Source organism: Euprymna scolopes, chromosome 45, assembly GCF_053919585.1.
Source record: "Euprymna scolopes isolate OS-2025 chromosome 45, ASM5391958v1, whole genome shotgun sequence".
Classification (NCBI taxonomy): Eukaryota; Metazoa; Mollusca; class Cephalopoda; order Sepiida; family Sepiolidae; genus Euprymna; species Euprymna scolopes.
Window position 1 is genome coordinate 56,001,439 of NC_136526.1, and position 13,932 is coordinate 56,015,370.

Genomic DNA, 13,932 nt, shown 5'->3' on the forward strand with positions numbered 1-13,932 from the left:
CGTACAATTGAATAATAAAAAAAAAAAACATATCATAAAACTTTAATTAAACCTGGAAATACGATTTAAAAAATAGCGCGGATCACTTTCTGCATTAGCACCGAAAGTTTTTAGTGGTTTTTGTTCACTGTAAAACGTATATTTGATTCGAAAACGTAGTGTGAAAATGTGTAAACTGGCCGTAAAGTGACACCTAAATATTTAAAGTTTTGATAATGATTTATAAATAAATAAAAAATATTCACAATTCTGGTAGAAACCCACCCAATAAATGCCACGGTATCATTACGTATAATTTAAAAAGTAAAATGAATTCACATGAATATTAATCAGAAGGAACTCTTCTTAATTATTCACCGGCAAAACTTCTAAATATAAAGCGGAAGTCGAAAAAAAAACAAACTTTTTTTTTTAATTTAAAATCACCTATACATTTTAAAATATTACTCAAAGAAACATTGACGCTTTATTTCAGGGTTTTCTCCCTTTGTTTTTATTTTCTTTTTTAAAAATATTTTCTGCGAATCGCAGTCACCATTTTGAATGTTTACTGCGGACTCATTAAACTCTGCAGCACTAAATTCGCAATTCTTTCACCCGGTTTTTATTCTTTTTTCAAACAGATTAATCAAAATAATAATAATTAAAAAAAAAAAGATTGACTCTAAAAGTAAGTTACTGTAATTATTTTACATCTTTGTAAATATGATTGTTGGCTAAAGTCACTAAATACCGTATTGAGTTGATCGCGAAAATATAATTCCGTGTGTAGCCATTAACAATGTTTTTTTTTATTTTTTTATGAATACCATTACATGAAACATCATTTTGAGTTAAAATCTAGATAGAACTACGCATTTAGTATTGAGAAACACACACTTTAAATATCTATAGATTAAGTATTTCGGGGTCAAATCTTGTTGGTGTAAAAAGCGAAGTGCTGATCCGAAATGAATCGGAAAACGAAACGATCACTTTCTTCGTTCTAGAAAACGATACCTCGTTTCGTTTTCTGTTTCGGATCACGGCGTTTCGCTGTTTATATAAACAAGCTATAAACCCCAAAACATGTTTTTCATTGTTCAATGTATAGATATTTAAAGTGTGTATTTGTAAATAAAAGTTTGTGCGTGTGTTTTCTTAATGGATTTAACACGAAATAACTCCTCATGCAATAATATCTTTTAAAAAATATTTTCTTACGTCTACACAAAATTACTTGGCACTTCTGCATGACAGTGTCATGAGGCGACTGAGACGAGTTATCGATCCCTGTTCTTTGAATGAGAAATGCCCTCTACCGGCCGTTCTGTGAACCTCAAATATAAACAAGTGTCTCCGAGAACGTAAAAATAATAACGAAATCAACACAAAAATATAGAAAAAGCGAAACATTTATTGTATAAAAAATATAGTTTTAATGTTTCTTTCTTTTAAGTGATTGATTTATAAGTGATAATAAAATAAAGGTTGAAAACATGAAACATTTATAGATTGTTTTTTTTAGAATTATTTGTTTTCCTGTACGATTGTATAAAATGTAGCAACATATAATTTTTTTTTGTTTTTGTTTATTTTTTTCACAATAAGATTGTATAAAAATGCAGCAAAATATAATTTTAAAAACAAGAATATTTTTTACATAAAGATTGTGTTTTTCACAATAAGATTGTATAAACATATGTTAAAATATAATTTTTTGTTTGTCACTAGAGAGAAAAAAAAATAATATTGAAGTTTTTTATTTATTTATTTATAAAAATTTATAGAAATTTTTAATATTGTTTTTCTTTTTTTCAATGAGTGATGATTTATCGACCCCCTGTTCGACTGACAGCCCCCTCTATCGACCGTTCTTGAAACTAAAATACATTCGCCTCCTGGCACTGTCAAAGTGCTAATTATTTTCTTGCAATCAACTCATTACAATATTTAGTGACTTTTCCAGTTTTTTGTAAACTTTCAAACGATAACATTTTATTCTGTAATCAAGGTCGAACCATTGTTTTTTATGAATATTTAGAATTAATTATACTTATTTTTTTTTTTTTTTAAACTTATGATGTACATACTCGTCATGTAACAAAGATGTCATATTCCAAAAAAAAAAACACATATTATTTTTTAAACTAAGCAAATAAAAAATTATGATTTTTAGCGATTCTAATATTAAAGGCATTCATTATAAAGCTGATTTTAATCTCGGTAGTTTGAATTTAGTTATTTCCTACTTATTTATACTAGATCAAAGCACTACATCTTGCTTAGTAATAATTTTTAATCTCTTAGTTAAAAAAAAAAAAACCCGACCTGATCAGGTTACACGATTTTTGGAATATGACATATTCGTTCCATGATGAATACGTACATCAGTGTTTATACATTTATTGTACCATACTATTTGAAAAAGATATTTTCAGGTTAAATTCAAGTTTTACGATATCTTTATTTTTTATTACATTGTTAGGTGAAAGAGCAGAATAGTTAATAGTTACAATACACCCTCCCTATAATAAGAATGTTTTTTAAAAATAATAACGTTATTTCAGCATGGTATAATCAGTTCATAAAGGCCCTCTTACAGTTTAAGGAAACTAAAATATGAATAAGTAAATGGGACATAAGTCGTGTTACACCGGTAATAAGAATGCCACTTGATTGGATAGTGAAATTGGCGTCATTTTATAAATAAAATGAAATATTGAAATTGACAATATTAGAAAATAATATTTTTTTTATTAAATAATTTTTATTGAATACAGGATTTCAAAAAATGATTTTTATCAGTTTAGATCTTTTTTATTGAATCACTCCCGCATAATTTTATAAATAAAATGACAAACAAATAAAGATAATTAAAAATGATATTAATGAAACGGTATTGTTCATAAAAAAAAACATACATTTTATATAATCTTGAAAAAAAAAAATGAAAAATCAAAAGCAGGAACGCAGGAAAATAGTTAAATTAAAAAATGGTAAAACTACAAATGTTCACAATACGAATTTACAGATTTACAACTGAAAAAAAGGAAAACCAATCGGTTTTACATCCCATTCAACCACTTAACATCATTTTAAGATAGCTTTTTGAGTTTCTGACAGTTTGGGCTTTTGTGGACGATTTTTTGTTTATTGTGTGTGAAGCCAGAATCTCTTGCTTTTGGGGGCTAATTAAAGGTTTTTTTAAAAAATTTAATTCAATATTTTAGGACTTTACTAATTATCTTTGAAATAGTCCAAAAAACTAATATTTTCTTTCAAAGGATTTTTACAATGAGTTTGACCTTTACTCCTGATCTGAAATGGAACACGTACATCAAGTCTGTTGCCAAGGTCGGTGGAAAGATGGTGAGATCCTTCTACCGCTCCAGAAGATATCTCACTACTGATGCAATTCTCTATCTATATAAAAGCCAAGTACGTCCAAGGATGGAATACTGTTGCCATATCTGGGCAGGAGCTGCTAAAAACAGCCTATCCAGCCTTGACAGAGTACAAAATAGACTTCGTGGCTTAGTGGGGGATGCCCTTTTCTCTACCCTGCAACCTCTCTCCCACAGAAGAGACGTTGCGAGCCTATCCTTGTTTTATCGTTATTTCCATGGCAGGTGCTCGTCTGAACTCCAATCTCTGGTCCCCCCTCGCCAATCTTTCACGAAAAACACCTGTCTAGCTGAATCCACTGTGAAAAATTTCCCCCACTCTATATCTGTGCCTAAATCAAAACGCGGCTTCCATGAACAAAGCTTCTTTCTTAGAACTGCACGCCTGTGGAACTCTGTTCCGTCTGCCTGCTTCCCACCAGACTACAACTTGGATGTCTTCAAGTCCAATGTTAACAAATTCCTAATGAACCGCCCCCTTAAGTAAACACTTCATCAAATCTCCACACTGACGTAATGTACTTTCAATAACCCTTATCCCTGAGTGGCTTCCGGGCCTTGATAAGTGGTGATCACTGTGTAAAAAAAAAAAAAAAATCTAACTTTAAAATTTAGTTGAATTTGTGAGTTTCCATGGAAACACTTTTCATTAACATTAGCCTTACATCTTTCAAATATAATCAAAAAGTAATCAGAAACCTACAAAACATTATGATAAACCAGCTTTCAAAACTATATCCCCTTATCAGTTTTCCACTATAAATGCATGTACCTAGAAAATAGTTTATGAATAAATTGCAATTTATACTTAAATGATAAACAGAATAAACAGGGGAGGTAATTCTAGTCTGTTTTGTTACATTTCACCCCAAAATGATGGCAGTTAATAGATTGTGGCTTTGTCAAAATACATGTTTCATGTAAATGCAGTGATATTTAATTAATTGCAACATGCCAATTAACATTGCTTTTAGATGAAATTTACATAAAAAGTAGATAACATTAATTTTTAATGAAAATTCATTTCGATTTTCGCCATAATAATGAAGCAACGGCTTATATATATATATATATATATATATATATATATATATATATATACATATATATATATATATATATCATATTATATATTATAAGCTCTATTTCCTATTTGGTATTATCGAGCTTTTATATCTGGCTGAGATACTGTTATAAATATTAATTCTTTAATATTTATAATTTACTTTAATTTTACCATCTTGGATCATTTTGGTAAATTCAATTGTAATTTTCATTTTATATATATATATATATATATATATATATATATATATATATATATATAAAGCAGCATGTGTGTGTGTATGTGTGTATGTTTACAATTTTCTTACAGCACACACCACTGGACTGATCATGACCAAGCCTGGCATGATGATGGTCCTGCACCTAGGGATGGTGCACACCATTTGTTAACATTAAGGTCACGGGTCAAGGTCATAGCATATGCATAGATACTCTGCTAGAGCACTCGCCACTGGAGCGATCATGATCAAAGCTGATGTAATGTTTGTCCCCAACCTTGAGATGGTGTACACAATTTTTCAAGGTCATAGATTAAGGTCAGGATTATACTGTACGCTCGTTTATATGAAACTTTCACGTGATGATTTTTTTTCACATAGGGGTCACCACTTATCAAGGCCCAGAGGCCACTCGATGATAAGGGTTATTGAGTGTAGAGTAAACAATAGAATAATACCATAGTAATCATTAGTAGTGGAAATTTGGTAAATTGGATTACTTAAGGGCTCATCAAGAATTTGTTTACATTGAACTTGAAAACAACCAAATTGTAGTCAGATGAAAAAAAGGCAAAGTGTAGTCAAATGGAAAACAAGCAAATGGAAAAGAGTTCCACATGCATGCAGTTCTAAGAAGAAGCTTTGTTCATGGAATTTACGTTTGAGTTTAGGCACAGATATAGAGTGGGGAAAGTGCAAAAGTTCAGTAATCAAAACAATGCAATTTGCAATCTCCTCATTCATTCAAGCAGAATAAAAAATAAGAGACATTAATTTTCGAATGCCCTATTTATATTCATAATTTTATATAACAAATGAAACCTTGTAATAATGATATATCTAACTAAGAATATTTCTTCTTTAATTGTTTGTTTTTGGAAAAACTTTTATGCATTTTTGTCTATTGCCTTCTTGAGTTAGGGCTAATGGCAGTGTGAAGAAAATGTACACCATGTTTTTTTTTGTGAAAACGGTAAAAAAATTAAGGTTTAGTGTTAAGTAAGGTGATATTCATAGAAATAATCCCCCCTAACCCTAACCCTAACCCCCCCTCCACCAAATATGTATCCAATCCAATGAGCAAAGTTAACAAAGTCATTTTGAATTTGGACATATATCTATATAATAATTTTCCTTCCTTTGTTATTCTGCACGTTACACTTTGAAAAAGGTCAACTACAATTTTTGAAGGACAAACGACTTTAAAAAAAGCCAAATTTTGCAATCCTGGACAAGAATATGGGAGTGACTTTCCTTTGGTGTAGCCTCGTTTTCGAATGTGATTGGTGTATGATCCTTGCTATATATAATTGGATAATATAAAAATAAATATTCGATACTAGCAGGACCCATGAAAATTCCATGGAATGAGAAATATATTGAGTCACACAAATGTTTTGATAAGGCTGATATTTTTCTGGATAGAAGCAAAAAATTAGATTTTTTGACTGAAAAAAAAAACAATAACACAGAACATATGAGTTTATCTATGAAAATATTGTCCAATATATTTTAAATATGGAACTGACCAAAATGAGATACATTAAAAAGTATTAATAAATAGTCAGAAAGTAATATTATGCTACATAGTTCTATATAAATAATAAAATCACATTGCAAAAACCAATTTTAATTGACTCCTTTAGTCCAGCACCTTTTGTTCTGTTTTCCTTCAAATTTTTTCCTATTTATGTAATGTTTTGCTGACTTTTTTTCTTGTAAAAAAGCGCTCACACCATTACAACAAGGATCATATATTATTATAATGATACTCGAAAACGAGGCTACATCAAGGGGAGATCACTCATATTCCTATCCAGGGTTGCCAGATTGTTCTTCTCAAGACTTAGATTTGTGAATTTGACCATTTTTGTAGCAGCTGGACCTTCAAAAATTGTATTTGGCCTTTTTCAAAGCGTAATGTACAGACTAACTAAGAAAGGTAAAATCAGAATATATATGTGTTCTTCGATTCCAACATCAAAATGAGACAACAAAATACCGAGTTACAACAATACATTTATTTACAAACAATAGAAAATAACATAAAAGCATGTGTGTATGAAATATGTAAACAGATATAGTTCTGATAAGTTCATAAATATTGTTGAGAAGTTAAGTGAAAGTTCATTGTAGTCCATCAATATATATGAAGAATTAAGAAATTTGCTCTTGGTTTGCATGTATTTTGAAGCGAACGCAAGTCACGTCTATTCATGATCGTGCCAAGGCGAAAAGAGAAAGAAACAGAAGTGGAGAGAGAGAGATAAAAGGGGAAATTACTAGCGCCCTCTGCAGTAGACGAGGTCAATAAGAGTCAATAATTGTTCTACTGTTTTCCTTTTACAATTTGTGTCTGTGTGCTTACCTCACGCACAAACCTGATATAGCAGTCATAATAGTTCTTATAATTGTTTATTGTTACATTTTTGAAATGATATCAGCATTGGAGCAACATTTAGATAATAGTTCTTGCCTGAATTTGTTATTTACTTTTTAGTAGATACTAGCAGGGAGACCTGACGTTGCCTGGGATTGAATGAAGATCAACAAATGTTTCCACACTTCCAATACTTTTATCGTCATCGAAATCAATGAAATTTGTTAATCAAATCGATTGATTGCTTGCTTTAGTCGAAAACTTGAATTAAAGTTTAAACTGCAAAAGTCAAGTATCATGGTTCCATTGTGCTCTAAACAGAAACATTCATTTTGAACACACCTACGTCTTATCAAAAGATCTACTCTTGATTTTATGCATCAAGTCCTGCTTGTGTGGTGGTAAAACTTCTCAAATGCACTTGTGATGTTAGACTGTATAATGGTGTTAACTTTAGTCAAAATTGAATTGTTCTTTATTTACTGATATTTTTTGATTATCGGTTTTCTGATTATTATAAAAAAATATTCCGATACTAGAACGCTTCCAGACAAGGTATATTTGTGAGAACCTTCATAAAATCAGTTCAAGTGTTTAAAGTTAATAAGGAACAAATTGTGGTCTCCAGATAATGTAGGATCATCAGGAGAGAATACACACTGTTTCCGGGCCAACCTTTCAATGGATGTATTGTTTTATACATACCACATTATTTGTTTTATTATTGTATAATTTGTTTATAGTTTTATTTACTATAACATGTTAAGCATTGTTTATTTACAGGAATAGATACTTCATATATATACTTATAAATTTATTATATATAATTATTGTACAATTTATTTACTAAAACATTTTTAATGTCTTTTCTTCACAGGAAAAGTTCACTCAACATGGCTTTACACTGGTTCCTAAGAGGAATGCTGCATCCTCTAGTTATAATGTCTCAAATAACAGTACTTAACTGAATGCTTCATTAGATCAGATGAATTCTTGTCCTGGATTCCAACAAAATTCAGCAAATGACAATAGAAAACAAACTATAATATTGCTGCCTCCATTTAGTCCCTAAAGACAAAGAATACCCCTGATAGGGGCAGCTGTGCATGTAACTCTGGGGCAAGGGTTGTGCAATCTCTAGACACATTTCTCCTGTATTGACACTGTTTGATTCCAGTGGTAAAGAGAAGTTCAGGACGACTTGAAACAATGCCGAGGTAAGCGGAGAGCACATACAGCACCTAAAAATCCTAAATAGTCACCCATTTAGTACTGGCCAAGTTCAACATTGCTTAATTTTGGTGATCTAGCAGGAACAGGTGTGTTAACATGATTATGCCCTATACAAAGTATAACTATAATTTAATTGTGGTCAATTAGGCAGAATAAAATGAACCATGCAAATTTAACTTTGAAAGAAGGAAAACGTTTTTGACTGAATACTCGGACATCACTGTATTTCATAAAAATCAAGTGCTAGTCCGATAAAATGGGAATAGTTGAGTCATCAACTGAGAAGAGGAAACTTATTGTTTTTCATTGTTTTATGAAATAAACACCAGACATGGCAAATTGTCACTGAAATTGCAGATATTGCATGTAGAAAGTGTTGACCCCCAGGAAAGGGCCTCCTTGATATTTGAGAATTTCTATTGAAAGAAAGTGTGGGCTCCTTGATGTTTTTTTTAGAATTTCTATAAAATTTTAATAAATTCTATACTCGAATATCTCTGTATCTCATAGAAATGCAGTGTTAGCCCCAGAAATGATAATAATTGAATTGTGACTGAAAACGTGGATATTATATAGAAATCAAGTATTGACCCCTATGAAGGGGCATTTTGATTTTATAGAATTTCTATGGAAAAAAGTGTTTACTCCCAAGAAAGGGGTTCCTTGATTTGAGAGAATTTCTATAAAATTTCTACTAATACAGTTGTGTATTGGAGAGAGGAAACTTGTTCGTGATTGCTTCATTAATTAAACCCCAAAAGGAGGTGGCGAATTGTGACTGAAAATGTAGATATCTAATAAAAATAACGTGTTGTCACTGACTGAAGTAAAATGAAAACAATTCGAGAAAGATCTTATTCTTGTGAAGTGTGCGGCCTGCTGTTTTCCTATAAATCCAACTTGAACGTCCACATGCGAACTCACACTGGAGAGAAACCCTTTAGTTGTGAAGTATGTGGCAAAGCATTTTCATTGAACTTATCTCTAAAGTACCACATGCGGACACACACTGGTGAAAAACCTTTTTCCTGTGACGTGTGTGGTCTTTCACTCTCAATGAAGTCATCATTAAAAACACATATGCGAACGCACACAGGTGAAAAACCGTTTTCATGCAAACTGTGTGATGTATCGTTTTCAATAAGATCACAATTAACAATTCATATGAGGATACACACTGGAGAAAAACCATATTCTTGTGAAATATGTAGCTCTTCTTTTGCACGCAAATCCTCCTTACAGATTCATATGTGCACACACACTGGAAAAAAAGCATTTTCCTGTGAGATTTGTGGATCAGCATTTCCTGAACGGTACCGATTAACTGTACACATGAGAACACATACTGGAGAAAAACCTTTTACTTGTGAGATCTGTTTCACTTCTTTCTCTTGCAGATCCGAACTAAACCGACACAAGCACAACCATAGCGGAGAGAAACCATATTCTTGTCAGGTGTGTGGGGCTTCATTTACAAAAGGGTCGAACCTGAAAAGGCACATGAGAACTCACACTGGTGAGAAGCCTTACTCTTGTCATGTGTGTTGCTCGTCATTTGCTGAGAGGGCAAATTTGAAACGACATGTGCTCAGTCACACGGGAGACAAACCTCATTCCTGTGAAGTGTGTGGCACTTCTTTTTTGTCAAAAACAGATCTGAAGATTCATGTCCGTATACACACTGGTGAAAAACCTTACCCGTGCCAATTCTGTAATGCTTCGTTTCCCGTCATGTATTCACTAAAGAAACACATGAGAACACACACTGGAGAGAAACCATATTCATGTGAAGTGTGTGGGGCTTCATTTACAGTTAGGTACGCCTTAAAAATACACTTGCGAACTCACACGGGTGAGAAACCTTATTCTTGCCGAGTGTGTGGCTCAGCATTTTCGGTAAGATCTGCCTTAAAACTACATATGAAAACACACATGGGTTAAAAACGACATGCGAACACACTGAACTTGATAGATCAACATCTGAAAATATGAACTATCACCAATAACATTAAACAGAAAGGTGAACTTGTTCAATAAAAAAACGTACATACAGGCAAACAGATGTATAAATAACAAGCAAGCTTGTCTCCTTTCATGACAATCGCTCTGACCCCCATTACACACCATAGAAATGAATGGCTCTCATGTTGGGAAAGCGCCATGTTTTACAAGGTTCTGAGACTAACTTTCACTTCTGATCTGAAATGGAACACATACATCAAATCTGTTGCTAAGATCACTGGAAAAATGGTTGGATCACTCTACCGTTCCAGTAGGTATATCACTGCCGATGTAATTCACAATCTGTATAAAAGCCAAGTATTTCCTAAAGTAGAGTAATGTTTCCACATCTGGGCAGGAGCAGCATTGATAGAGTTCAGAACTGGCTTCAAAACCTAGTAGATGGTGCCCTTTTCTCTTCCCAGCAACCTCTTTATTACAAAAGAGATGTTGCGCGCCTATCTCTGCTCTATCATTATTTCATGACAAATGGTCAACTGAACTCCAAACTTTCACAAAAAACGCTTGGCTAGTTATAACCACTATATACAATTTCCCCCACTCTATGTGTGCCTAAATCTAAATGCACATTCCATGAATAAAGGTTCTTTTCCAGAATTGCCTGCCTGTGGAACAAATAAAAAAAGGCTGTCAAGCCAGACACTGCAATATGGAACAGATAAAAAAGACATTGTAATATGGAAAGAACTGTGCTCTTTACTGATGCCACCATTTCAAATGATCTTAATTGAGTCAAGTGGGAAAAGGATAACAAAATAATAGGACCTCAACAATGATTTATAAACGTCTCTGAAAGAAATACACATTATACTGGTTGTGATAGGAGCAATTGACCTAATAAAAGGAAAATCTTTAAAAAATACTTGGAAACAATGCATGGAAGACCAAACTGTAATGAAACCGTAAAGGGAACAACGTCTATCCTTAAAAGAGTCGTTGGATATAAATTCAAATCATAATGAAATGAAATTGGATGAATTAGCAAAATAATTTTAGAAAGAATCTCAAAATTAGAGCAAAATATAACCTAAACCAGTGGATTAACATTTTGGACTCTATCAGGTAATTCAGCAATGTGTGTGTGTGTGTGTGTGTGTGTGTCAAACGGCACTAACCCTATTTGGGTTTAACTGGTTCCTTCCAAAGGAGGAAGTTCCATGGGAGTATGAAATCCACAAGCGATTCCCAGTTCCATGTATATCCCTGTTAGGGGAGATGACGGCATTAGGTTTTTGCAACTCTTGCAGGGAGGTGTCGATGTCCTCCTACGTACAGTGCCTGGAATTTCCAAATTGTTCACCCATTTAAGTGATGACCAGACTCAACGTTGCTTAACTTTGGTGATCTGGCAGGAACCGGTGTGTCAACATGATTATGATTCACCAATATTATGGATAAGAAAATATGTGCTTTTGTGCAATTTGACATTATGGATTATTACTCATAAATCATTAAGGAACTTTTCATAAAAGCAATAAAGTTTGCTAAAAACTGTATGGATATCCATAAAGGGATAATGATATAATAATAAAGTCTTGCCAAATGGTACTTATCAATGATAATGACAACAGTTGACAAAAAATAGCTGTAATGGCTTCTTTGATTTTACCATGGGTTCTCTGGACTCAGCAAAGCCACAGACCTAGTTAAATTATTTATATTACACGATATTACTCTAAATAGTGAAATAAAGATTTATACAGATACAGAGGTTTAAGGATTAGTAATGATGCAACAACTGCAAAATGTTATGGGATTACAAGAAAAATACACAAGCATATGAAAAATATAGGCCTAAAGGTCGAAGGAAATGATAATATAAAGCAGGTCAAATTTGTAGACGTCACTTTTGATTTAAAAGCTGACGCTTACAAACCATAAATCAGGAGAAATACAAGCCCCACATATATCTACGCACTATCTAACCACTCAGAATCTATTAGAAGTCACATACATAAATCAATTGAGAAAGGAATAAATTATAACTACTCTAACAATATAACATTCAATAAATACAAAAATATATTGAATAATGCAGTAAAACATAATGGACACAAGAACGTCAATATTAAATATAATAGAAGCAAGATAAATACAAATAGATCTGGAAATCGAACTAAAAAGATAATCTGGTTTACACACCCCTCTGAAACCTAATGCTAAAAAAATTTGGAAACAAAGTTTTGCATCTTATGAATAAACACTTCGCACCAGGCAGTATATTACATGAAATCTTAAAAAATAAAAAACATCATTAAACTGAGCTATAGTTGTACTAAAAACCTATAAAAACACATGAGTAAAATATTGAGGAAAAATAATTCAACTACTTACACTAATGGGTATAGTAGCAATGATAACTATAATTGTCAAAGATTGACTGAATGCCCGCTAAATAATAATTGTCTCACATCTTCGGTGGTATACCAAGCTAAAATATACACTGAGTAAAACTCAGATATTGGATAATTCTATACAAGTAGTTCCTTAATGACTATAAAAGCAGATTCTATGGTCATGCACTGTCAATGAATAATGTAGCATGTGATACTGACACTTCACTTTTAGTACGTTATTTGGATTTAATTAAAACTGTTATGTAATAGGTCGACCACAATAAAGTATTTGTAAGTTATTTAAGTATTTGTTTTGTATCTATTTCTGTATCTATCCGTCTCGCTCTATCTATCTAACTGGAGAGATGGACGGGAGATGAATATGAAGAATATTTATAAGATCTGTCAAAATATGGTAAAATTATATCATAGACAAGTTTACCAGGAGTAGCTGGTCAGCTGACAGAAACTATGTGTATGCTATGTCGATCAGGTTAGCTGGAGATCATGGGAGTTGGAATTCAGACTTTGAGCAGAGCGGGCGGTTTAACAGGTCGTCCACCCTTCACCGGGGAGAGGGCTGATGTGTCTCAGAATGGAAACCTAGAAGTAAACCACGCAAGCAAAGATATTCAATTTCCATTCTTCTGCGATCAACACTTGGAAAGTGAATAAAACCTATATAAAACCAACGAGCGTTCTTGGAAGTGGATGATGTTCATGCAAACAGGTTCCAGCCTCCCCTCCAAGAACAAGATGAATTCCAGGTGGACAAGATCAAAGACGCATGAAGGTATCACACACACACACACACTCGCTTAGGAAAAATAAGATATACATATAACATAAATAGACAGCAACATAAGCTAGGGTCCAAACAGTGAAGAATCACCAACAATAAACATTTAGTGACACGTATACACATCAAGATGAATCCTTCCTCTCAAGTACACATATCGGGATATGGTGCTATGGTACACATTACACAATGGACCCCTTTATTGTACACATTACACAGTAGACTCCTTTTTAGTACCCCACAATATAACAGACCCCTTTTTGGTATGCCAATAATATAACAAAACGAACAAAGACGTCTAGTCGAATGAAAGATACTTAGAAAGGTAAAAGCCTGTACTTCATTTAATTCACCTGTTATGTTTAATAGAGAAACTTGAAATTATTAGATTAAAGAATCACAAAAAATATAAATGCTAAAGTGAAATCGGATGCAAACACTTATGCATTGAATAAGCTGTAAAAACAGATAACTATTCCATTCAATTGAATGA

The 13,932-nt window shown here is 32.7% G+C and overlaps 1 protein-coding gene across 1 annotated transcript; it reads left to right on the forward strand.

Moving 5' to 3' along the window:
* Window positions 1-422: 422 nt before the first annotated feature.
* LOC145269705 (uncharacterized) lies at window positions 423-12,944 on the forward strand. The gene is made up of 2 exons (XM_080125430.1): window positions 423-670; window positions 7,927-12,944. The coding sequence occupies exon 2, from the start codon at window positions 9,114-9,116 to the stop codon at window positions 10,221-10,223; it is 1,110 nt and encodes a 369-aa protein (XP_079981556.1). The 5' UTR covers window positions 423-670; window positions 7,927-9,113; the 3' UTR covers window positions 10,224-12,944.
* Window positions 12,945-13,932: the final 988 nt, after the last annotated feature.

Coding starts and splice junctions, on each gene's coding strand:
- LOC145269705 (XM_080125430.1), top strand. CDS start 9,114: ATGAAAACAATTCGAGAAAGATCTTATTCTTGTGAAGTGTGCGGCCTG.